Source organism: Triturus cristatus, chromosome 2_1 (genome assembly GCF_964204655.1).
Source record: "Triturus cristatus chromosome 2_1, aTriCri1.1, whole genome shotgun sequence".
In the NCBI taxonomy this organism is placed as follows: Eukaryota; Metazoa; Chordata; class Amphibia; order Caudata; family Salamandridae; genus Triturus; species Triturus cristatus.
The window spans coordinates 10283129-10310747 of NC_140581.1; the positions used below are offsets into that span (position 1 = coordinate 10283129).

At 47.4% G+C, this 27619-nt stretch overlaps 1 protein-coding gene across 1 annotated transcript in view; it reads right to left on the reverse strand.

The window, feature by feature from the left end:
• Positions 1–244: 244 nt before the first annotated feature.
• Positions 245–27619, reverse strand: part of LOC146863607 (uncharacterized) — a 442187-nt gene continuing 414812 nt past the window's right edge. Inside the window, exons 8-9 of the mRNA XM_085627628.1 lie at positions 17489–17610; positions 245–1972 (exon numbers count right to left, since the gene is read on the reverse strand). Coding sequence (XP_085483754.1) covers positions 1963–1972; positions 17489–17610 — 132 coding nt within the window. The 3' untranslated portion in view covers positions 245–1962. The remainder of the gene's footprint in view (positions 1973–17488; positions 17611–27619) is intronic.

A 27619-nucleotide genomic window follows, 5' to 3' on the forward strand; every position in this document is an offset into this window, starting at 1 on the left:
CCGCTCTCTGCCCCACTCTCTGCCCCTGCCCCACTCTCTGCCCCCTGCCCCGCTCTCTGCCCCTGCCCCGCTCTCTGTAGGGGCTCTAGGGACTCCACCCTGGGCAGGCAGCAGGTGTCTTATGTGGCGGGTCCATGAATGCTCCTAAAATGATCTGTTAGTTGTAAAGGCCAGGCCTACAATGTTCTGCAGAATTTAAGAGTGTCCCAGAGATGTGTCACATTTTATAATAACTCCAACAAGAAACAGTGAGCAAGACATTTATAACAACATAAAATAATCATGAAATGCGGAGCTGAACTGACAAGACAACTGATGGAACCCGTGAGGCAATGATGAGATGCGGAGTCCTGATTCACACATCTGTGCTCCTGACGGGCACTGAAGGCGCCGGCTTAGAAACCCTCGGTTTATTGCTGCTGCACCGGGGCTCCTGGCTTTCATCATCGGTGGATTGCTCGGTTTATTGCTGCTGCGCCGGGGCTCCTGGCTTTCATCATCGGGGGATTGCTCGGTTTATTGCTGCTGCGCCGGGGCTCCTGGCTTTCATCATCGGGGGATTGCTCGGTTTATTGCTGCTGCGCCGGGGCTCCTGGCTTTCATCATCGGTGGATTGCTCGGTTTATTGCTGCTGCGCCGGGGCTCCTGGCTTTCATCATCGGTGGATTGCTCGGTTTATTGCTGCTGCGCCGGGGCTCCTGGCTTTCATCATCGGGGGATTGCTCGGTTTATTGCTGCTGCGCAGGGGCTCCTGGCTTTCATCATCGGGGGATTGCTCGGTTTATTGCTGCTGCGCCGGGGCCCCTGGCTTTCATCATCGGGGGATTGCTCGGTTTATTGCTGCTGCGCCGGGGCTCCTGGCTTTCATCATCGGTGGATTGCTCGGTTTATTGCTGCTGCGCCGGGGCTCCTGGCTTTCATCATCGGGGGATTGCTCGGTTTATTGCTGCTGCGCAGGGGCTCCTGGCTTTCATCATCGGGGGATTGCTCGGTTTATTGCTGCTGCGCAGGGGCTCCTGGCTTTCATCATCGGGGGATTGCTCGGTTTATTGCTGCTGCGCCGGGGCTCCTGGCTTTCATCATCGGGGGATTGCTCGGTTTATTGCTGCTGCGCCGGGGCTCCTGGCTTTCATCATCGGGGGATTGCTCGGTTTATTGCTGCTGCGCCGGGGCTCCTGGCTTTCATCATCGGGGGATTGCTCGGTTTATTGCTGCTGCGCCGGGGCTCCTGGCTTTCATCATCGGGGGATTGCTCGGTTTATTGCTGCTGCGCCGGGGCTCCTGGCTTTCATCATCGGGGGATTGCTCGGTTTATTGCTGCTGCGCCGGGGCTCCTGGCTTTCATCATCGGGGGATTGCTCGGTTTATTGCTGCTGCGCCGGGGCTCCTGGCTTTCATCATCGGGGGATTGCTCGGTTTATTGCTGCTGCGCAGGGGCTCCTGGCTTTCATCATCGGTGGATTGCTCGGTTTATTGCTGCTGCGCCGGGGCTCCTGGCTTTCATCATCGGGGGATTGCTCGGTTTATTGCTGCTGCGCCGGGGCTCCTGGCTTTCATCATCGGGGGATTGCTCGGTTTATTGCTGCTGCGCCGGGGCTCCTGGCTTTCATCATCGGGGGATTGCTCGGTTTATTGCTGCTGCGCCGGGGCTCCTGGCTTTCATCATCGGGGGATTGCTCGGTTTATTGCTGCTGCGCAGGGGCTCCTGGCTTTCATCATCGGTGGATTGCTCGGTTTATTGCTGCTGCGCCGGGGCTCCTGGCTTTCATCATCGGGGGATTGCTCGGTTTATTGCTGCTGCGCCGGGGCTCCTGGCTTTCATCATCGGGGGATTGCTCGGTTTATTGCTGCTGCGCCGGGGCTCCTGGCTTTCATCATCGGGGGATTGCTCGGTTTATTGCTGCTGCGCCGGGGCTCCTGGCTTTCATCATCGGGGGATTGCTCGGCGCGGCTCGATGTCTGTCAAGGAGAGCTAAGAGACAGAAGGATGAGATAATGGAGAGGAGATTACACACAGAAGCAGAAATACAATAACCAGTCAGACATCATGCAGGGGCCCAGGTAGACATCATGCAGGGGCCCCAGGCAGACATCATGCAGGGGCCCCAGGCAGACATCATGCAGGGGCCCCAGGCAGACATTATGCAGGGGCCCCAGGCAGACATCATGCAGGGGCCCCAGGCAAACACCTAAAATAAACAACAAAAATCACAGGCGCAGAATACAATAAATAGCCAGACATCATACAGGGGCTCCATACAGACACCTAAAATAAACAAACATACTCAGGACCACAATATAATAAACAGTCTGACATCATGTAGGGGCCCCAGCCAGACCACAAAATAAACAAACATACACAGGAGCAAAATACAAGAAACAGTCAGACATCATGCAGAGACCCCAGGCAGACACCCAAAATAAATAAGCATACACGGGAGCACAATACAAGAAACAGTCCACCATCCTGCAGGGGCCCAGGCAGACATAATGCAGCGGCCCCAGAGAGACACCCAACATAAACCAACATACCCAGGAGCGCAAATACAATAAACAGTCAGCCATCATGCAGGAACCCCAGGGAGGCACCCAAAATAAATAAGCATACACGGGAGCACAATACAAGAAACAGTCCACCATCCTGCAGGGGCCCAGGCAGACATAATGCAGGGGCCCCGGGCAGACTTATCGCAGGGGACCCAGGCAGACACCTAAAATAAACAAACATACACAGGAGCAGAACACAATAAACAGCCAGACATCATGCGGGGGCTCCAGACAGACACCTAAAATAAACAAACATACACAGGAGCAGAACACAATAAACAGCCAGACATCATGCATGGGCTCCAGACAGACACCTAAAATAAACAAACATACACAGGAGCAGAACACAATAAACAGCCAGACATCATGCATGGGCTCCAGACAGACACCCAAACTAAACAAACATACACAGGAGCAGAACACAATAAACAGCCAGACATCATGCGGGGGCTCCAGACAGATACCCAAACTAAACAAACATACACAGGAGCAGAACACAATAAACAGCCAGACATCATGCGGGGGCTCCAGACAGACACCTAAAATAAACAAACATACACAGGAGCAGAACACAATAAACAGCCAGACATCATGCATGGGCTCCAGACAGACACCCAAACTAAACAAACATACACAGGAGCAGAACACAATAAACAGCCAGACATCATGCGGGGGCTCCAGACAGACACCTAAAATAAACAAACATACACAGGAGCAGAACACAATAAACAGCCAGACATCATGCATGGGCTCCAGACAGACACCCAAACTAAACAAACATACACAGGAGCAGAACACAATAAACAGCCAGACATCATGCGGGGGCTCCAGACAGACACCTAAAATAAACAAACATACACAGGAGCAGAACACAATAAACAGCCAGACATCATGCGGGGGCTCCAGACAGACACCTAAACTAAACAAACATACACAGGAGCAGAATAGTAGAAACAATCAGACATCATGCAGGGGCCCCAGCCAGACCACAAAATAAACAAGCTACTGTCCCGTGTGTTTTAATGCACCTTATTCAGAGTGACACTGCCCCAGCCCCTATAACATTGCTTCTGATGAGCCATATATTATCTCCCTGCTAACACATTTGTTTCACATAATATTTGCAACAAAAATATTGCAACAATTAAAAATAGCGGAGAAAGTATTACGAATTTAAATATTGTGTTTACATACTTTGTAAGAAACTAAATAAACATCAAGACAAAACTATTGTGGACCATAACATGATAAACAACAGGTAATCATTTTGATTTTACTATATACATCATTATATTTAAATCAATTTAGATATTAAAAAATTAATTAATAAAAAAAGAGCATATACAATCAGAAATAAAGACATTTCACAGACAGTACATAATCATTAACTTCTACTCTTATGTTCATCTATGCTATTTCACAAAAGGTCAAGGTTCAAATATTTATGTACAGAGGGGCTTATTTACAAGCCCATTGCGCTGCCAGGGCATCACTTATTTTGATGCCCCGGCGGCGCAGTGGGCTTGTCAACATTTACAAGGCCACGTAAAGTCTCTCTGCGCGACTTTTCATGGCCTTGTAAATATGGACCACTTTTACGCATTACATTGCGTTAAAGGGGCGTGCCACGGGTGTTGCTGTGTGTGCTTTCATCACTAGCCCTGAAAGAAGTTCAAATCACGCTGGTGTATTTTCGTGAATTTCGAATGATCCTTTTTTACAAATTCCCAAAATGACTCCATTATGCCAACTATTCAAAATGGTATGTCATTTGTGGTAAACATTTACTGCTAACATCCCATTTACTGTAAAAATGTATCGCAAACCCATAAGAACAACAGAACGCCAGCGGCTGTTGCTTGAAGCGCTTTTGTCTTTTATGCACATTTGTTTTTTAGCCCAAAATGTGTCCTTGCATCAAACATTGATAAAAGGATGGATTTTGGGCTAAACTATAGCACTAAGGGCCATATGTAGGTAACATACTATTTACCGATTCATAAATACCGAATTTTACCGATTTGGTATTTATGAATCGGTATATAGTATGTAGGTAAACAATCGGTAATTATTACCGATTCAGTAAATATCGGTATTTACGAATCGGTATTTACCGAATCGGTAATAATGCATCCCTTCCCATTCATTCCTATGGGCCTGGAGGCCCATAGGAACGAATGGGAAGCCATTTACTATTACCGATTCGGTAAATACCGAATCGGTAATAGGGGAAGCATAATCATGGGTGGCAGGGTGTCACATTGACACCCTGTTGCACCCCTGATTCGTGCATGTGTGCACATGTGGCGCACATACATGCCCTAAGGGCATGTATGTCTGCCACATGGCACTTTCAAAGCAGCCAAATTTAGCTTTTTGAAAGGTATTCGTTATTTAACATCAACCTGTAGTTGGTGTTAAATACCGAATCCTGACTACTGAAATTCACTCACTTGAGTGCTCCCTACATATGATTTAAGGATTCGGTAATTTACCGAATCTGTATTTTACTGATTCGGTATTTTACCGATCCTTTACCGATTCGGTAAATTACCGAATCCTTAAATCATGCCTCCTACATCTCAAATGCCTAAATACCTGACCGGTATTTAGCCACCTACATGAGGCCCTAAATTTCACAGTATAAAATGGGATTCTAAGAACTAAGGGCCAGCTGTACGGCCATTTTTGGTGGTTACAAACAGAAAATTGGCTTGTTTGAAACTGCAAAATAGGTCTGCCTTATTTACAAACCTATTACTGACTCACAAAATAGAGTTTGCTACTCGCTATTAGGAAGGGACGTGCTAAAGGCGTCACTTCTTAATAGCAACTTGCACTTCAATGAAAGATTGTTTTGCGGCCGCAATTGCATCTGCAAAACACTCACAGTTTACCACCCATTTCACATGGGTGGTAAGCTACTGTCAAACAGAAAGTGGTCTCCAGGGGACCCCTTCCTCTTTGTGACTGGCATTGAAAATATTTTTTAAGAGTTGGCAGAGGTTCCACGGACCACTGACTACTCTTAAAAAATGAAACAGTAACGTTTCATTTTTCTTTTTTAAATGCACCCCTTTTTCTATTGAAAAATCAGTCACAGACATGGTGCTCTGCTGACCCCAGCAGGCCACCATCCCTGGGTGTGGTCGCAAATTGCACCGACCTCACAAATATTAATGAGGTAGGAAATTTGAGGCCCCATTAGGAATCTCAAACAATGTCTGAGACACTGTTGTAAATTCCATTTTGTGAGTCACAAAGTGGAAGGGTCGCACATCTGGCACCTAAATGCTAACATGTGTATTTGCAATTTCCATTAATAAATGTCATTTTGTGTAATTTTGCAGAAAATAACACAGTTATGTAGAAGCAAAATGCATGAGTTTCACAAACCCCCCCCCCCCGCCATCACTGAGTCTTATTAAAAGGCCACTTGACCGTAAAGAAACAACATCTTCAAGATTCTCTTCTCTGAGCTTTCACTGAGTTCTTCATACCTAGAGGCAAAGTTATTCCTCTGTCACCTTAAAAAAGTAGTTCCTTCTTGTCTCTCTTGGATCCTAAACTGTTTCAATGCACTTGTTACTCTGAATGGGGGTCCTGGGCCTTGCTTATTCCAGGTTACATTTGTTACTCATAGTGGGGGTTTTGGGCCTTGCTTAAGCCTGGTTTGCATTTGTTACTCTGATTGGGAGTTCTGGGCCCTGCTTATGCCAGGTTTGCATTGGGTAATTTGATTGGGGGTTTCGGGCCTTGCTTATGCCAGGTTTGCATTGGGTAATTTGATTGGGGGTTTCGGGCCTTGCTTATGCCAGGTTTGCATTCCTTACTCTGATTGGGGGTTCAGGACCTTGCTTATACCAGGTTTGCATTTGTTACTCTGATTGGGGGTTCTGGGCCCTGTTTATGCCAAGTTTGAAATCGTTACTCTGATTGGGGGTTCTGGGCCTTGCTCCTGCCAGGTTTGAATTTGTCACTCAGATTGGGGGTCAGGGCCTTGCTTATGCCAGGTGTGCATTCATTACTCTGATTGGGGATTCTGGGCCCAGCTTATGGCAGGTTTGCATTGGTTACACCGATTGGGGGTTCTAGGCTCTGTTTATGCCAGGTTTGCATTTGTTGCTCTGATTGGTGATTCTAGGCCTTGCTTATGCCAGGGTTACATTCATTACTCTGATTAGGGGTTCTGGTCCCTGCTTATGCCAGGTTTGCTTTGGTTACTGTGATTGAGAGTCCTGGGCCTTGCTTATGCCAGGTTAGCATTCATCACTCTAATTGGGGGTTCTGGGACTTGTTTAGGCCAGGTTTGCATGTGTCATTCTGATTCGGGGTTATGGGCCCTGCTTATGGCAGGTTCGCATTCGTTAATCTGATTGGAGGTTCCAGGCCCTGCTTATGCAAGGTTTCCATTTGCTACTCTGATTGGGGGTTCTGGGCCTTGCTTATGCCAGGTTTACATTTGTTACTCAGATTGGGGGTTCTGGGCCTTGCTTATGCCAGGTTTACATTTGTTACTCTGACTGGGGGTTCTCGGCCTTGCTTATGCCAGGTTTGCTTTGGTTACTGTTTTTGGAGGTTCTGGGCCTTGCTTATGCCAGGTTTGCATTGGTTACACTGATTGGTGGTTCTGGGATTTGCTTATGCCAGGTTTGCATTCGGTACTCTGATTGGTGGTTTTGTGCCTTACTTATGCCACGTTTGCATTCATTACTCTGATAGGGGGTTCTGGGCATTGCTTATTCCAGGTTTGCCTTTGTTACTATGATTGGGGGTTTTGGGCCCTGCTTATGCCAGGTTTGCATTAGTTACTCTGATTTGGGGTTCTGGGCATTGCTTATGCCAGGTTTACATTCGTTACTCAGATTGGGGGTTCTGGGCCTTGCTCATGCCAGGTTTGCATTTGTTACTCTGACTGGGGGTTCTCGGCCTTGCTTATGCCAGGTTTGCTTTGGTTACTCTGTTTGGAGGTTCTGGGCCTTGCTTATGCCAGGTTTGCATTGGTTACACTGATTGGTGGTTCTGGGATTTGCTTATGCCAGGTTTGCATTCGGTACTCTGATTGGTGGTTCTGTGCCTTGCTTATGCCAGGTTTGCATTCATTACTCTGATAGGGGGTTCTGGGCCCTGCTTATGCCAGGTTTGCATTAGTTACTCTGATTGGGGGTTCTGAGCCTTGCTTATGCCAGGTTTGCATTTGTTACACTGATTGAGGGTTCTGGGCCCTCCTTATGCCATTTTTGCATTGGTTACACCGATTGGGGGTTCTAGGCTCTGCTTACGCCATGTTTCCATTGGTTACAATGATTGGTGGTTCTGGGCCTTTGCTTATGCCAGGTTTACATTCATTACTCTGATTAGGGGTTCTGGTCCCTGCTTATTCTAGGTTTGCATTTGTTACTCTGATTGGGGTTTTTGAGCCCTACTTATGCCAGGTTTGCTTTAGTTACTCTGATTTGGCGTTCGTGGCCTTGCTTATGCCAGGTTTGCATTTGTTACTCTGAATGGGGTCCTGGGACCTACTTATGGAAGGGTTGCATTGGTTACACTGATTGGGAGTTCTGAGCCCTGCTTATGCCAGGTTTGCATTGGTTACACCGATTGGGGGTTTTGGGCCCTACTTGTGCCAGGTTTGCATTTGTTACTCTGATTGGGGGCTCTGGCCCTGGCCTATTCAAGGTTTGCATTGGTTACTCTGATTTGGGGTCCTGGGCCTTGCTTATGTCAGGTTTGCATTTGTTACTCAGATTGGGGGTTCTCGGCCTTGCTTATGCCAGGTCTGCTTTGGTTACTCTGTTTGGAGGTTCTGGTTCTTGCTTATGCCAGGTTTGCATTGGTTACATTGATAGGGGGTCCTGTGCCTTGCTTCTGCCAGGTTTGCATTTGTTACTCTGATTGGGGGTCCTGGGCCTTGTTTATGCCAGGTTTGCATTTGTTAATCATATTGGGGGTTTTGGGCCTTGCTCCTGCCAGGTTTTCATTTTTTACTCTGATTTGGGGTTCTGGGCCTTGCTTATGCCAGATTTGCATTGGTTACACCGATTGGGGGTTCTGGGCCCTGCTTATGCCAGGTTTGCATTGGTTACACCGATTGGGGGTTCTAGGCTCTGTTTATGCCAGGTTTCCATTGGTTACACTGATTGGTGATTCTAGGCCTTGCTTATGCCAGGGTTACATTCATTACTCTGATTAGGGGTTCTGGTCCCTGCTTATGCCAGGTTTGCTTTGGTTACTGTGATTGAGAGTCCTGGGCCTTGCTTATGCCAGGTTAGCATTCATCACTCTAATTGGGGGTTCTGGGACTTGTTTAGGCCAGGTTTGCATGTGTCATTCTGATTCGGGGTTATGGGCCCTGCTTATGGCAGGTTCGCATTCGTTAATCTGATTGGAGGTTCCAGGCCCTGCTTATGCAAGGTTTCCATTTGCTACTCTGATTGGGGGTCTGGGCCTTGCTTATGCCAGGTTTACATTTGTTACTCAGATTGGGGGTTCTGGGCCTTGCTTATGCCAGGTTTACATTTGTTACTCTGACTGGGGGTTCTCGGCCTTGCTTATGCCAGGTTTGCTTTGGTTACTGTTTTTGGAGGTTCTGGGCCTTGCTTATGCCAGGTTTGCATTGGTTACACTGATTGGTGGTTCTGGGATTTGCTTATGCCAGGTTTGCATTCGGTACTCTGATTGGTGGTTTTGTGCCTTACTTATGCCACGTTTGCATTCATTACTCTGATAGGGGGTTCTGGGCATTGCTTATTCCAGGTTTGCCTTTGTTACTATGATTGGGGGTTTTGGGCCCTGCTTATGCCAGGTTTGCATTAGTTACTCTGATTTGGGGTTCTGGGCATTGCTTATGCCAGGTTTACATTCGTTACTCAGATTGGGGGTTCTGGGCCTTGCTCATGCCAGGTTTGCATTTGTTACTCTGACTGGGGGTTCTCGGCCTTGCTTATGCCAGGTTTGCTTTGGTTACTCTGTTTGGAGGTTCTGGGCCTTGCTTATGCCAGGTTTGCATTGGTTACACTGATTGGTGGTTCTGGGATTTGCTTATGCCAGGTTTGCATTCGGTACTCTGATTGGTGGTTCTGTGCCTTGCTTATGCCAGGTTTGCATTCATTACTCTGATAGGGGGTTCTGGGCCCTGCTTATGCCAGGTTTGCATTAGTTACTCTGATTGGGGGTTCTGAGCCTTGCTTATGCCAGGTTTGCATTTGTTACACTGATTGGGGGTTCTGGGCCCTCCTTATGCCATTTTTGCATTGGTTACACCGATTGGGGGTTCTAGGCTCTGCTTACGCCATGTTTCCATTGGTTACAATGATTGGTGGTTCTGGGCCTTTGCTTATGCCAGGTTTACATTCATTACTCTGATTAGGGGTTCTGGTCCCTGCTTATTCTAGGTTTGCATTTGTTACTCTGATTGGGGTTTTTGAGCCCTACTTATGCCAGGTTTGCTTTAGTTACTCTGATTTGGCGTTCGTGGCCTTGCTTATGCCAGGTTTGCATTTGTTACTCTGAATGGGGTCCTGGGACCTACTTATGGAAGGGTTGCATTGGTTACACCGATTGGGAGTTCTGAGCCCTGCTTATGCCAGGTTTGCATTGGTTACACCGATTGGGGGTTTTGGGCCCTACTTGTGCCAGGTTTGCATTTGTTACTCTGATTGGGGGCTCTGGCCCTGGCCTATTCAAGGTTTGCATTGGTTACTCTGATTTGGGGTCCTGGGCCTTGCTTATGTCAGGTTTGCATTTGTTACTCAGATTGGGGGTTCTCGGCCTTGCTTATGCCAGGTCTGCTTTGGTTACTCTGTTTGGAGGTTCTGGGCCCTGCTTATGCCAGGTTTGCATTCGTACTCTGATTGGGGGTTTTGGGCCTTGCTTATGCCAGGTTTGCATTTGTTACTCTGAGTCGGGTCCTGTGCCTTGCTTCTGCCAGGTTTGCATTTGTTACTCTGATTGGGGGTCCTGGGCCTTGTTTATGCCAGGTTTGCATTTGTTAATCATATTGGGGGTTTTGGGCCTTGCTCCTGCCAGGTTTTCATTTTTTACTCTGATTTGGGGTTCTGGGCCTTGCTTATGCCAGATTTGCATTGGTTACACCGATTGGGGGTTCTGGGCCCTGCTTATGCCAGGTTTGCATTGGTTACACCGATTGGGGGTTCTAGGCTCTGTTTATGCCAGGTTTCCATTGGTTACACTGATTGGTGATTCTAGGCCTTGCTTATGCCAGGGTTACATTCATTACTCTGATTAGGGGTTCTGGTCCCTGCTTATGCCAGGTTTGCTTTGGTTACTGTGATTGAGAGTCCTGGGCCTTGCTTATGCCAGGTTAGCATTCATCACTCTAATTGGGGGTTCTGGGACTTGTTTAGGCCAGGTTTGCATGTGTCATTCTGATTCGGGGTTATGGGCCCTGCTTATGGCAGGTTCGCATTCGTTAATCTGATTGGAGGTTCCAGGCCCTGCTTATTCAAGGTTCGCATTTGTTACTCTGATTGGGGGTTCTGGGCCTTGCTTATGCCAGGTTTACATTTGTTACTCAGATTGGGGGTTCTGGGCCTTGCTTATGCCAGGTTTGCTTTGGTTACTGTTTTTGGAGGTTCTGGGCCTTGCTTATGCCAGGTTTGCATTGGTTACACTGATTGGTGGTTCTGGGATTTGCTTATGCCAGGTTTGCATTCGGTACTCTGATTGGTGGTTTTGTGCCTTACTTATGCCACGTTTGCATTCATTACTCTGATAGGGGGTTCTGGGCATTGCTTATTCCAGGTTTGCCTTTGTTACTATGATTGGGGGTTTTGGGCCCTGCTTATGCCAGGTTTGCATTAGTTACTCTGATTTGGGGTTCTGGGCATTGCTTATGCCAGGTTTACATTCGTTACTCAGATTGGGGGTTCTGGGCCTTGCTCATGCCAGGTTTGCATTTGTTACTCTGACTGGGGGTTCTCGGCCTTGCTTATGCCAGGTTTGCTTTGGTTACTCTGTTTGGAGGTTCTGGGCCTTGCTTATGCCAGGTTTGCATTGGTTACACTGATTGGTGATTCTGGGATTTGCTTATGCCAGGTTTGCATTCGGTACTCTGATTGGTGGTTCTGTGCCTTGCTTATGCCAGGTTTGCATTCATTACTCTGATAGGGGGTTCTGGGCCCTGCTTATGCCAGGTTTGCATTAGTTACTCTGATTGGGGGTTCTGAGCCTTGCTTATGCCAGGTTTGCATTTGTTACACTGATTGAGGGTTCTGGGCCCTCCTTATGCCATTTTTGCATTGGTTACACCGATTGGGGGTTCTAGGCTCTGCTTACGCCATGTTTCCATTGGTTACAATGATTGGTGGTTCTGGGCCTTTGCTTATGCCAGGTTTACATTCATTACTCTGATTAGGGGTTCTGGTCCCTGCTTATTCTAGGTTTGCATTTGTTACTCTGATTGGGGTTTTTGAGCCCTACTTATGCCAGGTTTGCTTTAGTTACTCTGATTTGGCGTTCGTGGCCTTGCTTATGCCAGGTTTGCATTTGTTACTCTGAATGGGGTCCTGGGACCTACTTATGGAAGGGTTGCATTGGTTACACCGATTGGGGGTTTTGGGCCCTACTTGTGCCAGGTTTGCATTTGTTACTCTGATTGGGGGTTTTGGGCCTTGCTTCTGCCAGGTTTGCATTTGTTACTCTGATTGGGGGTCCTGGGCCTTGTTTATGCCAGGTTTGCATTTGTTAATCATATTGGGGGTTTTGGGCCTTGCTCCTGCCAGGTTTTCATTTTTTACTCTGATTTGGGGTTCTGGGCCTTGCTTATGCCAGATTTGCATTGGTTACACCGATTGGGGGTTCTGGGCCCTGCGTATGCCAGGTTTGCATTGGTTACACCGATTGGGGGTTCTAGGCTCTGTTTATGCCAGGTTTCCATTGGTTACACTGATTGGTGATTCTAGGCCTTGCTTATGCCAGGGTTACATTCATTACTCTGATTAGGGGTTCTGGTCCCTGCTTATGCCAGGTTTGCATTGGTTACACCGATTGGGGGTCCTGGGCCTTGCTTATGACAGGTTTTCATTTGTTACTCTGATTGGGGGTTTTGGGTCTTGCTTATGCCAGGTTTGCTTTAGTTACCCTGATTGGGGGTTTTGGGTCTTGCTAAAGCCAGGTTTGCGTTTGTTGCTCTGATTGGGGCTCCTGGGCTTTGCTTATGCCAGGTTTTCATTTGTTACTCTGATTGGGGGGGTTCTGGGTCTTGCTTATGCCAGGTTTGCATTGGTTACACCGATTGGGGATTCTGGGCCCTGCTTATGACAAGTTTGCAATCGTTACTCTGAATGGGGGTTCTGGACCTTGCTTATGCCAGGTTTACATTTGTAACTCTGACTGGGGGTTATGGGCGTTGCTTATGTCAGGTTTGCATTTGTTACTCTGATTGGGGGTTCTGGGCCTTGCGTATGCCAGGTTTGCATTTGTTTCTCTGATTGGGGTTCCTGGGCCTTGCTCATGCCAGGTTTCTTTTGGTTACTCTGATTGAGAGTCCTGGGCCTTGCTTATGCCAGGTTAGCATTTGACCTCTGATGGGGGTTCTGGGACTTGCTTAGGCCAGGTTTGCATGTGTCACTCTGATTGGGGGTTATGGGCCCTGCTTATGGCAGGTTTGCATTTGTTAATCTGATTGGGGGTTCCAGGCCCTGCTTATTCAAGGTTCGCATTCGTTATTCTGATTGGGGGTTCTGGGCCCTGCTTCTGCCAGGTTTGCATTTGTTACTCTGATTGGGGGTTTTGGGCCTTGCTTATGCCAGGTTTGCATTCATTACTCTGATTGGGGATTCTGAGCCCTACATATTCCAGGTCTGCATTCGGTAGTCTGATTGGGGGATCTGGGGCTTTCTTATGCCAGATTTGCGTTCTTTACTCTGATTGGGGATTCTGGGTCTTGCTTATGCCTGGTTTGTATTTGTTACCCTGATTGGGCGTTCAGAGCATTGCTAAAGCCATGTTTGCGTTTGTTGCTCTGATTGGGGCTCCTGGGCCTTGCATATCCCAGGTTTTCATTCCTTACTCTGATTGGAGTTTCTTGCCTTGCTTATGCCAGGTTTGCATTTTTTACACTGATTGGGGGTTCTGGGCCCTGCTTATGCCAGGATTCCATTGGTTACTTCAATTGGGTGTTCTGGGCCTTGCATATGCCAGATTTGCAATGGTTACACTGATTGGGGGTTCTGGGCCTTGCTTATCACAAGGTTTGCATTTGTTACACTGATTACAAGTTCTGGCCCTTGCTTATGCAAGGATTACATTTGTTACTCTGATTGGGGGTTCTGGGCCTTGCTTATGCCAGGTTTGCATTTGTTACTCTGATTGGGGGTTCTGGGCTTTACTTATCCCAGGTTTTCATTCTTTACTCTGATTGGGGGTTCTGGGCCCTGCTTATTCCAGGTTTGCATTCATTACTCCGATTGGAGGTTCTGCGCTTTGCTTATCCCAGGTTTGCATTGGTTACTCTGTTTGTGGGTTCCTGGCCTTGTTTATTCCAGGTTTGCATTGGTTACACTGTTTGGTGGTTCTGGACCCTGTTTATTCCAGGTTTGCATTCATTACTCTGATTGGAGGTTTTGGCCCTTGTCTATGCAAGGTTTGCATTTGCTACTCTGATTTGGGGTCCTGGGCCTTGCTTATGCCAGGTTTGCATTCGTACTCTGATTGGGGTTCTTTGCCCTGCTTATGCCAGGTTTGCATTTGTTACTCTGATTGGGGGTTCTGGGCCCTGCTTATGCCAGGTTTGCATTGGATACTTCGATTGGGGTTTCTGGGCCTTGCTTATGCCAGGTTTTCATTTGTTACTCTGATTGGGGGGTTCTGGGTCTTGCTTATGCCAGGTTTGCAATGGTTACACCGATTGCGGAGTATGGGCCTTGCTTATCACAAGGTTTGCATTTGTTACACTGATTACAGGTTCTGGTTCTTGCTTATGCAAGGATTGCATTTGTTACTCTGATTGGAGGTTCTGGGCCCTGCTTAAGCCTGGTTTGCAGTTGTTACTCTCATTGGGGGTTCTAGGTCTAGCTTATGCCAGATTTGCATTTGTTACTCTGATTAGGGGTTCTGGGCCCTGATTATGCCACGTTTGCATTCGTTATTCTGATTGGGGGTTCTGGGCCCTGCTTATGCCAGATTTGCATTTGTTACTCTGATTAGGGGTTCTGGGCCTTGCTTATGCCAGGTTTGCATTCGTTACTCTGATTGGAGGTTCTGGGCCCTGATTATGCCAAATTTGCAATCGTTACTCTGAATGGGGGTTCTGGGCCTTGCTTATTCCAGGTTTACATTAGTAACTCTGACTCGGGGTTCTGGGCGTTGCTTATGCCAGGTTTGCATTTGTTTCTCTGATTGGGGTTCCTGGGCCTTGCTTATGCCAGGTTTGCATGTGTCATTCTGATTGGGGGTTATGGGCCCTGCTTATGGCAGGTTCGCATTCGTTAATCTGATTGGGGGTTCCAGGCCCTGCTTATTCAAGGTTCGCATTTGTTACTCTGATTGGGGGTTCTGGGCCCTGCTTATGCCAGGTTTGCACTTGTTACACTGATTGGGGGTTCTGGGCCCTGCTTATGCCAGGTTTGCATTGGTTACTTCGATTGGGGGTTCTGGGCCTTGCTTATGCCAGGTTTGCATTGGTTACACTGATTGGGGGTTCTGGGCCTTGCCTATGCCAGGTTTGCATTTGTTATTTTGATTGGGGGGCTCTGGGCCTTGCTTATGCCAGATTTGCATTTGTTATTTTGATTGGGGGTTCTGGGCCTTGCCTATGCCAGGTTTGCATTTGTTATTTTGATTGGGGGGCTCTGGGCCTTGCTTATGCCAGGTTTGCAATGGTTACACTGATTGGGGGTTCTGGGCCTTGCCTATGCCAGGTTTGCATTTGTTATTTTGATTGGGGGGCTCTGGGCCTTGCTTATGCCAGATTTGCAATGGTTACACTGATTGGGGGTTCTGGGCCTTGCTTATCACAAGGTTTGCATTTGTTACACTGATTACAGGTTCTGGGTCTTGCTTATGCAAGGATTGCATTTGTTACTCTGATTGGGGGTTCTGGGCTCAACTTATCCCAGGTTTTCATTCGTTACTCTGATTGGGGGTTCTGGGCCCTGTTTATTCCAGGTTTGCATTCATTACTCCGATTGGAGGTTCTGGGCTTTGCTCATCCCAGATTTGCATTGTTACTCCGATTGCGGGGGTTCTGGAAACTGCTTAGACCAGGTTTACATTGGTTACATGGAGTGGGGGTTCTCGGCCCTGCTTATGCCAGTTTTGCATTGGTTACACCGATTGGGAGTTCTGGGCCCTGTTTATGCCAGGTTTGCATTCAATACTCTGATTGGGGGTTCTGGACCTTGCTTATGCAAGGTTTCCATTTGCTACTCTGATTGGGGGTCCTGGGCCTTGCTTATGCCAGGTTTTTATTTGTTACTCTGATTGGGGGTTCTGGGCCTTGCTTATGCCAGGTTTGCAATTGTTACTCTGACTGGGGGTTCTCAGCCTTGCTTATTCCAGGTTTGCATTGGTTACTCTGATTTGGGGTTCTGGTCCTTGCTTATGCCAGGTTCGCATTCGTTACTCTTGTCAGTCTGTGTAACCCATGCCAGTGTCCATACATCATATGTGCCAGTATGAATCTCCCATGACAGTGTCTATACATCATGTGTGTCAGTCTTTGTCACCCATGCCAGTGTCTATACATCCCCGGTGTCGGTCTGTGTCACCCATGCCCATATCTATACATCATCTGTGCCAGTCTGTGTCTCTCATGCCAGTGTCTATATATAATCTTTGCAGTCTGTGTCCATGCAACATCTGTATCATGCATGCCAGTGTCTATACATCATCTGTGCCAGTCTGTCACCCATGCCAGTGTCTATACATCATCTGTGCCAGTATGTGTCACCCATGCCAGTGTATATACATCATTCTGCCAGTCTGTGTCACCCATGCCAGTGTCTATACATCATCAGTGCCAGTGTGTGTCACCCATGCCTGTGTCTATACATTATCTGTGCCAATCTGTGTCACCCATGCCAGTATTCATACATCATCTGTTCCAGTCTGTGTCTCCCATGCCAGTGTCTATACATAATCTGTGCCAGTCTGTGTCTCCCATGCCAGTGTCTATACATCATCTTTGCTATTCTGTGTCACCCATGCCAGTGTCTATACATCATCTGTGCCAGTCTGAGTCACCCATGCCAGTGTCTATATAACATCTGTGCCTGTCTGAATCATTGATGCCAGTGTCTATACATCTTCTATACCAGTCTGTGTCTCCCATGCCAGTATTCATACATCATCTGTTCCAGTCTGTGTCTCCCATGCCAGTGTTTATACATCATCTGTGCCAGTTTGAGTCACCCATGCCAGTGTCTATACATCATCTGTGCCAGTCTGTGTCTCCCATGCCAGTGTCTTTACATCATCTGTGCCACGCATGCCAGTGTCTATACATCCTCTGTGCCAGTCTGTGTCACCCAGTCCAGTGTCTATACATCATTTGTGCCAGTCTGTGTCACCCATACCAGTGTCTATACAGCATCTGTGCCAGTTGGTGTCACCCATGCCACCCTCTGAGCATCACCAATGCAACAAGGGTGAAGGTTCTTGCTTGTGAATGAAACAGAGTTGTGGCTGAAATTGTGGCAACTCGTGGATTTTAGAAGATAGTGAACCACTAACATTGTTCTTAAATTAGTGCATTTAACAAACAATGTATATTCATTTGTGAGCTCAGTTTAAAAGGGTCTGTGATAAAAACCTGTAATAAAACTGTTGCATTGATGACTGGCCGTAAAATGATCACCACAATGGAAGTCTGCTGTACAAAAGTGTACCCAAGGTGTGTGGGTGTCAGAGCCACCACGTGCCTCTTCTTGCTTTATCAGAGTTGTGTCAGGCAGCAGCGTTCTAGTTTCATATCACCCACCTGAAGTCTATGGGTTTTCTGTCTATAACCTGGATTGTGTACTTTCCGGGGGTGGTGTACAACTTCTCAAAGTCCAGCTGCTTCTTCACAAGTGCCCCATATTGGTCCAGGTGCTCAGAGACCTGTCAGACGTTGGAAAAAAACATAGACAGGAGTCAAACAGTGTGCAATCCTGGACACCAGTAATAACACTCAATGTAATAACTCAATGCACAGTGGCAGGGTGCGGACATCAGTATAAGAGAGTATAAGATTCTGCTGATGATGTTTAGGCCTTGACAAAACTTTAATTATGCCAGAGTATTTGCAGTAATTACATATTACTCTCATGATGCGAAATGACAGAAATTACGTGATTAGGCCAGCTTGAGTGATAAAGAGTGAATTGGTGCAAACATCCTACTTCAAGATCACAGTAACAATAAATCAAGAGAGCGCGAGTGGCTGCGGCCTCTGCTCTCTCTCCGAGGAGCACAGGAACAACAAACTAAGAGAGCGCGAGTGGCTGCGGCTTCTGCTGTCTGTCTCAGGAGCACAGGAACAACAAACTAAGAGAGCGCGAGTGGCTGCGGCCTCTGCTGTCTGTCCAGGGAGCACAGGAACAACAAACTAAGAGAGCGCGAGTGGCTGCGGCTTCTGCTGTCTGTCCGAGGAGCACAGGAACAACAAATTAAGAGAGCGCGAGTGGCTGCGGCTTCTGCTGTCTGTCCGAGGAGCACAGGAACAACAAACTAAGAGAGCGCGAGTGGCTGCGGCTTCTGCTGTCTGTCTCAGGAGCACAGGAACAACAAACTAAGAGAGCGCGAGTGGCTGCTGCATCTGCTGTCTGTCTAAGGAGCACAGTAACAATAATCCAAGAGAGCGTGAGTGCTGCAGCTTCTGCTCTCTCTCCGAGGAGCACAGGAACAACAAACTAAGAGAGCGCGAGTGGCTGCTGCATCTGCTGTCTGTCTAAGGAGCACAGGAACAACAAACTAAGAGAGCGCGAGTGGCTGCGGCTTCTGCTCTCTGTCCGAGGAGCACAGGAACAACAAATTAAGAGAGCGCGAGTGGCTGCGGCTTCTGCTGTCTGTCCGAGGAGCACAGGAACAACAAACTAAGAGAGCGCGAGTGGCTGCGGCTTCTGCTGTCTGTCTCAGGAGCACAGGAACAACAAACTAAGAGAGCGCGAGTGGCTGCTGCATCTGCTGTCTGTCTAAGGAGCACAGGAACAACAAACTAAGAGAGCGCGAGTGGCTGCGGCCTCTGCTCTCTCTCCGAGGAGCACAGGAACAACAAACTAAGAGAGCACGAGTGGCTGCGGCTTCTGCTGTCTGTCTAAGGAGCACAGGAACAACAAACTAAGAGAGCGCGAGTGGCTGCGGCTTCTGCTGTCTGTCTAAGGAGCACAGGAACAACAAACTAAGAGAGCGCGAGTGGCTGCGGCTTCTGCTCTCTCTCTGAGGAGCACAGGAACAACAAACTAAGAGAGCACGAGTGGCTGCTGCATCTGCTGTCTGTCTAAGGAGCACAGGAACAACAAACTAAGAGAGCGCGAGTGGCTGCGGCCTCTGCTCTCTCTCCGAGGAGCACAGGAACAACAAACTAAGAGAGCGCGAGTGGCTGCGGCTTCTGCTGTCTGTCCGAGGAGCACAGGAACAACAAACTAAGAGAGCGCGAGTGGCTGCGGCTTCTGCTGTCTGTCTCAGGAGCACAGGAACAACAAACTAAGAGAGCACGAGTGGCTGCTGCATCTGCTGTCTGTCTAAGGAGCACAGGAACAACAAACTAAGAGAGCGCGAGTGGATGCGGCCTCTGCTCTCTCTCCGAGGAGCACAGGAACAACAAACTAAGAGAGCGCGAGTGGCTGCGGCTTCTGCTCTCTGTCCAGGGAGCACAGGAACAACAAACTAAGAGAGCGCGAGTGGCTGCGGCTTCTGCTCTCTCTCCGAGGAGCACAGGAACAACAAACTAAGAGAGCGCGAGTGGCTGCTGCATCTGCTGTCTGTCTAAGGAGCACAGGAACAACAAACTAAGAGAGCGCGAGTGGCTGCAGCCTCTGCTCTCTCTCCGAGGAGCACAGGAACAACAAACTAAGAGAGCGTGAGTGGCTGCGGATTCTGCTGTCTGTCTAAGGAGCACAGGAACAACAAACTAAGAGAGCGCGAGTGGCTGCGGCTTCTGCTGTCTGTCTAAGGAGCACAGTAACAATAATCCAAGAGAGCGTGAGTGCTGCAGCTTCTGCTCTCTCTCCGAGGAGCACAGGAACAACAAACTAAGAGAGCGCGAGTGGCTGCTGCATCTGCTGTCTGTCTAAGGAGCACAGGAACAACAAACTAAGAGAGCGCGAGTGGCTGCGGCCTCTGCTCTCTCTCCGAGGAGCACAGGAACAACAAACTAAGAGAGCGCGAGTGGCTGCGGCTTCTGCTGTCTGTCTAAGGAGCACAGGAACTAACTAAGAGAGTGTGAGTGGCTGCGGCTTCTGCTGTCTGTTTAAGAAGCACAGGAACAACAAACTAAGAGAGCGCGTGTGGCTGCGGCTTCTGCTGTCTGTCTAAGGAGCACAGGAACAAAAAACTAAGAGAGCGCGAGTGGCTGCAGCTTCTGCTCTCTGTCCAGGGAGCACAGGAACAACAAACTAAGAGAGCGCGAGTGGCTGCGGCTTCTGCTGTCTGTCTCAGGAGCACAGGAACAACAAACTAAGAGAGCGTGAGTGGCTGTGGCTTCTGCTGTCTGTCTCAGGAGCACAGGAACAACAAACTAAGAGAGCGTGAGTGGCTGCGGCTTCTGCTCTCTGTCCAAGGAGCACAGGAACAACAAACTAAGAGAGCACGAGTGGCTGCAGCATCTCCTGTCAGCTTTAGGAGCACAGGAGCAACAAACTAAGAGAGCGCGAGTGGCTGAGGCTTCTGCTGTCTGTCCGAGGAGCACAGGAACTAACTAAGAGAGCGTGAGTGGCTGCGGCTTCTGCTGTCTGTCTCAGGAGCACAGGAACAACAAACTAAGAGAGCGTGAGTGGCTGTGGCTTCTGCTGTCTGTCTCAGGAGCACAGGAACAACAAACTAAGAGAGCGTGAGTGGCTGCGGCTTCTGCTCTCTGTCCGAGGAGCACAGGAACAACAAACTAAGAGAGCGCGAGTGGCTGCAGCATCTCCTGTCGGCTTTAGGAGCACAGGAGCAACAAACTAAGAGAGCGCGAGTGGCTGCGGCTTCTGCTGTCTGTCCGAGGAGCACAGGAACTAACTAAGAGAGCGTGAGTGGCTGCGGCTTCTGCTGTCTGTCTAAGGAGCACAGGAACTAACTAAGAGAGCGTGAGTGGCTGCGGCTTCTGCTGTCTGTTTAAGAAGCACAGGAACAACAAACTAAGAGAGCGCGAGTGGCTGCGGCTTCTGCTGTCTGTCTAAGGAGCACAGCAACTTCAACACGCATTCTGTTGAAACTCAGCAAATACGCACAGCACAAATGTCACTCTTTAGCTCGGAGGCAATTGTTGTTTGAGGCTTTGCAGCTGTTTGTTTTTTTGTGCCTTACTTATTTTTGCAGTTTCCTCTGATCTTCTATTTCAGTTTCCTATTGTCTAAAACTTTGTTGGAGTTGCCTCATGCATTGATCCCTTGTCTTGCTTGTTTCACTTGAATGAAGACATGTGACACAGTTTGAACCCTTTAAGGCTGGTAAAGGCACAAGACATGTGAGTGAAATGTGAGAGAGGAAGTGCTAACGTTTGGATCACTTATCAGCAATTGTCTTTATTCTGCATTCCTTACCCCATTTCTTACTTTGGCATTAGGAATACAATGTCTTACTACAGCACCCTTCACACAACATCTTTTATTTAATTCTTGATATGTTAAGGGAAGTCGGGCTTCCTTCTTTCTATTTTATTAAGGGTTCTACCCTTCACAACCTGCAGGGTGAGAAATTGATAACAAAAGCTTTGGAATAAGCAATGAAGTATTGAAGTAATGAAGATTACTACACTTCTGCCAGGTACCATACATCAGGCGTTAGACTAACGCATTATAGTGTGGTTATCCGCATCACAGCACTAACATGCATTAGTAAAGCATTTTAACTCCTTCACGCCACTGGCATACTGTGAGTGAGACATGTGAGTGTTCGCTTGTGAGCTGGGCTCAAATGACTGCATTAGAAACAGCTGGACCCGCCGCGGCCACTTCGCCTGGTCTGCAGTTCCATCTTGCTCATAGCAGTGAGTATAGAGCCTGCCGGCAAAGTGAATCAGGGAGGGCACCTTCTCTGTGTTGCAGCAACTGGCAGCACCCCTCTCACCCCCAGTTAGTTCCACTGACACCTTTTGGCAGCCACGTGCTGCATTATCTGAAGAAGATCACAATGGGCGCTCTTCTTTCTATCTTGAATTGACACCCTCTGTCAGAGTGGGGCACTGGAGCCTCTCAGGTTGGCGCCCATGGACAGATTCTGTGGCTTCCAGCGGCACACGCAGTGTGCTCCTGCAAGAGGGCAATCCTCTTAGTGCTGCATTAGGCACATCCCGTGCACCATTCACTGGGCCCCTTCCCCATGGGAGCCCCCCCCCCCCCCAAAGTCTGGCGCCCCTGCTGAATGATTTTTGGCGAGCTGTGGGCTGGGGCAAGGTACTTACACTTGCCCTCATTCACTGGCCATGCTTGACACTTTGTCCAGGACTAGGGCCGCCCTCTTCGGAGTTCCGTGGGAGTGGTGATGTGCACATAGCACTCCCAGTCGACGACGAGAAGCGCCTCTGCCCCTCTGTTCGGGGCCTTATGTACATTGAGCAGGGCAACCTGCCCGGTTACAAGAAGCGATCGCCTCGCTGAGTGGCTCCTTTCTCAGGGGCTTTCCGCAGTGCACTGTTGGGCATTCCGACAACCCACCTATTGCTTATCAGAGTTCAGGGGCAGAGGTGACTGGGCCTGTGGGTGCAAGGGTAAGCAGGGCCCACCATCAACAGCAGGTGAGGCTGGCCTGTGGTCTGCCCAGGCCCCAGCCAGGTCCTGAATTCTGGGATGGCCTAGCTCAGATTCAGAGGTCAGGGTAGCAGCACGAGCCATGCGAGCGGAGGTTGGAATTATGTGCGGGATAGCCCAGCTTAGGTTCAGAGGGGGCAGTTAGGGGAGCTGCTAGGTCCATATTGTGTCCCTCGCGGTCACGGCCAGCAAGATAGGAATTGTGGGTCACAGCAGGATGAGCAGAGGAGTGTCGGGTCCATTCTTGGTTAGGTGAACTAGCCTGAATTCCATTCTCGGTGTCCCCATCTTTTAAATGATTAATTCAGATCTCGCATGGAAGAGCATTGCCTAATTCTATGGAAACGCCCATTCATGGCATGTTGATTCCTGCCTCTGCTCCTCAACGGTTGTGTGGCAGGTTAAGGATCTCTCAATTTATGTAATTAGGGAAAAGCCCTATATTTTATATATTATTCACCACCAAAAGGCTTACCGCTCAGCTCCAGTAAGTTGGAGTTGGGGCAGCAGTTCACCAGACACCCCGGGGCATGCGCAGTCCCGTCAACCCAAATTAAGCAGGATTGACACCTGCGGCAACAGAGTTCTTATTTTTCTGGCTTCAATAAATGAACCTCATGTGTTAGGTTCCCCAACCCCGGCCTAAGCAGCAAAAGACCTTTCACCTACATTTGTCCCACCTTGTTCTGCATAACGAGTCTAGCACTGACCTTTTAACCACTTGTGCGCAGTTTAAATGTTGATTTGTTTTTCTTGAAACTAGCCTCATTCATTATGCATGCGGATTCTTAGAATAGTCCCCTGCACATGACGTACATAACAGGTTTAACATACTCTGTATAAAGGTCATGGTGTTCTTCATCCTAGGGAGATAGAACTACTGTGCAGAATTGCAGGTATTGATTTAAGCTCATTTACATAATTGAACTCACAGCATATTGATTGTGTAAGGAACCCCAAGGCTCTCTTTATGGTATAAAAGAACTATACGATCACTAGATAGACAGAGGAGACGCTTCCACACTGACACAGACGCTGAGGTCCCTGCACGCAGAAGCATCAGCACGCAGTGGTCTGACGTCCCTTGTGGAGGGTCCAACTCGAGACCACGATGGGGTCCTTCTTGCTACCCCATCAGGTAATGGGATTCGCTCTTTCCTAGGGTATTCTTGTCTTACATCCACATACATGCTAGGTACACTTAGGTATACTTAGATAGGGTCCGCATACTAGGAGTATGCTTGATTATTGTCAATATTATTTGCCTGCATATATTCAGTGTTTTAGCAATACGGTAGAATTCTACCTTCTATATACTCTGTTGGTGCTTGTAATCTCTTACGTTAGCTTCCGTCTACAATTTTCGCAACTCATGTGTTTTATACTACAATCAAGCTGGTTCAATAAATGCTTCTTGAAAACGTCCCCAACGTTTCTTCTGTGTATTCCTCTGAGATGAAGTGAGCACGAGTAACTAAGTGAAATACTGTACTGTGTCCACGATTCATGAAGGATCAAGGGTTGTCATGCTCGATGGTTGCCAGAAACTATTTGCTCCTTGGTAAAGATATGGGGTTTATAGTGGCACTGGTCTAAAGGCTGGCATATCCTGCGGGTTGTCCGGAATCATTCTTGACACCAATCCCTTAGATTATGTTGTCTAAACGCGCAGATCCTATATACTTTTAGGAACTACATGACATGGCGACCAACATTGATTTGGTTCTTATTTAATGGTCAAATCTGAGTAGCTCAGTAATGCTTTCTCAGAGACCCCATCTCACCTCAACCCACAGACGTCTGAGGTGGGAAGGGAAATCCGCCTCAGCTGAGTAAGTATATCCTATGTATTGGCTGTAGGTTTGTGCAAGCTTGAAGGATTATAGTTCCCCATATTGTGCAAAGCCCCCTTTTCAATACTACTTCCTCTCACAATGTCTGTCCAAGAGCGTAGCGTTCCGAATGCAGGGGAAGAACATCAGGATGCTGCTCTTAACATTACACAAAATTGCAGACATGCAGTTACTATAAAATTAGTAGAACACGGCCTCCCAGCAACGGGTGGAAATGTTACCTTTGTGATTGAGGCACACGAGGCATTCAGATTAGAACAGAGGTATTCTATTCTTGGGTTAGATTTGCACCTGCAGATGCACACACACATTTGTTTCATACTTACATTGAAGTGGAGACACCTGAAAAACACTTTCCATATGTGGACATAGAAGTCCTGTTAACTTATTAAGAACATACTATTTGGTTTAAAGGCGCCCACACCACAGAAAATGTGAGACTCGGTCGGCTCAGCAGAGACGGAGCGACTTGGCCGGTCCCAGCTACTTACACACGGCATCCAGAGATTGATACATTGCCAGCAGCAGACTTATGCACACTTTACAAAGATATAGTAAAACTACACAGAAATCTTACACAGTTCGTAACGTGAACACTTACAATTTAACCTGCGGGGGCTAGTCAAGCTGGTCAACCACAAATGCCTACAACAAAAATAAGCCCACAAACGCTGAACACGATTATGGGAAGAATGCCCACTAAACGTTGGCAACTAGCTTTCTGGATAGCATAGAAAAAATAGCATAGCTTGAAGCAGTATTTCCCCATACGGGCCCGCAGGGAAAGCACACAATTTGCTTGCCAATGGGGATAGCTCTCCTGATAGAAGATTTACCACTTGGGGTACAGATTTTGCTGCTGTTTCTACCAGAACTAATGGAACCCCCCTCAATAGCAGTTATTCTAGATGTATTGAAACAAATACAGAATGAGTACGGGGCAGAGCCTGCCTTTGACTTGGGGATAAAAATGATAGGCAATTTTGCCCAGATATCAGCAATTATGTTAGAGAACATAAAAGGGGAGGCAGCGGCGGTAGCTATACGCCAACGCCTGAGAGGATTCACTCCTGTACAACAAGAGCGAGAATTACCAAATATTATCGAAGATACCTATGCTTCGCTGGGTAGAGATAACTTGGGAGATAGACCTCTAAAACCAAAAGTAACGAGTAATCCTAAAAAGGAAAAATCAAAGCAAGCACCCGATTCTTCAAAAAAGAAATGGGATCATAACCATTTAAAAATAATAAGCAAAATGCATAACGATCTAGGGGTGGGTCTCCTTAACAGGAGCCCTCTGAGAAACGATATACCATTAGAAACCGTGATAACATTAAAAAACCTGACAGGTATCAGGATACTTATTCGGAGAGTGAAGGACGGTCAGAAAGCAGATCAGAAGAGAGAGTCAAGCTGCAAAGGGAGACACATCGCAATTCAGACTATATTATCAAAAAAGAAGATAAACCCAAAATTAAACCTCAATTTAAAAAGAAGAAGGTAGCTGGCCTTAAAATAAGAAATGCACAGGCAACTAAGGACTCTACTACTGAACAGGGAATGGGCTCTGATGATGTTAGACAGCACAGCAGCAGCAATAATAGCTTGCCAGAACCTGATGGAATTTTTGATGACAGCAGCGTTGAATGAACATATTTCGGTGGGTACACCGGATAAAAGGGTAAGTGTCCCACATCGTTTACACAGGATTACACTCCAAATGGAGGGGGACATACCCAGGAAAGTGAAAGGTCTATTTTGGGAGAAACTGACAAATGGATATGACATCCTTTTGGCTGAAAAGGATTGCCTGCCTGATTTCGTTATGGATTGCCCTAAAGGGGAAGACACAAAATTACCATCCTTCTCTAACCTTGTCCCAGAGTCACGTAAACATTCATTTGCACAGGAGTTTACTACAATCATGTAGGTTGGGATGCTGAGTCACCTCACCACAATATCCCATTAAAATCTACTCCTACACCACAGAGGCTGTGCCCAATAAAACGTGACTCAAAGAAACAAGTCAGGGAGATCCTAGATTAACTTGAATACCAAGATGTGATTGAAAATTGCACCTCTTCCATGAATAATCCTTTGTTTCCTGTAATGAAACCAGACGATTCATATTGTTTAGTTTTAGACTAAAGGCATTTAAACACATGCACATGAATATTCGAGTTACAAAATGCACACAGTGCCGCATTAATGAATAACATTGTGCAGAAAAAATACAAAACAACACTAGATATCTAAAATGGATTATTTTACCAAAATATAGTGCCTGAAAGCAGATATTTGACAGTATTCTGGGCACTAGGCTCTCAACACTAATTCTGTAGACTGCTCCAAGGGTATAAGAATAGCCCGGGGTTGTTCTCAGCAAGAGTATCAGAGTTACTTCAAAATTGTGATTAGTAGGAATTGTCCTACATAGATGATATTTACATGACCGGACAAATTATTGGATCAATTGAAAAGGGTGAATTACGTAATTCTGGGGTTCACCACAGTGAGCTACAAATTTAACTTTGCAAAATCAAAAATTGCCCATCACAAAGTTGTATTTTTGGGATATGGGATATCAAAGGAAGGAAAAAGCCTGGCAGCTAATTCTTTTGAAAAATGTGTGCTGCTCCAACCTCCAAAGACTCCAAAAAGTTTATAATCCATTTAGGATTCCTAAATGTTGGCAGAACATCCATTTTGGATTACACAGAAAGGGTTAAACCTTTTTCCGACCTAATCAGACCTGATTTAGCAGTACAACATTGGTCACAGGAACACACAGAAATCCTTTGTTCAGTTTAAGCTGACATGATAGCTACCAAACACTTATACACACATGTAAATACTAGGGGTGGGCGGAATTTGCGTAATTGCGTTACGCAAATCTCCGCGAAACGGTAAAAATCTCCGCGAACACGCAGAAATTCCGCGAACACGCGGAATTCCTTGTTCGCGATGCTTTTTTCCTGTTCACAATTGCTGTTTGCGTGCTCGGGGAGAAATATCTCGCGAACACGCATTTTGAGAACGCGAACAAGCAAAAATTTCGCGAAATCGCGGAAAGCAGACTTTTGAGCAATTTCGCGTTCTCCGCGGAACGCGAAATTACGCAAATTCCGCAAATTCCGCGAGCGGAACGGAATTTACCGCCCAGGCCTAGTAAATACCAGAAATTTGGTGATCCGTGTAGTCGCGGGTCATTCAGGGCACACCTACCTAACCTTCAATGAAGGCGAAACTGTACCCATAGCATAAAAATCCCATTTGTACACAAACTTTGAAATGTGTTTTTGCATTCACAGAAACCATTCTGAC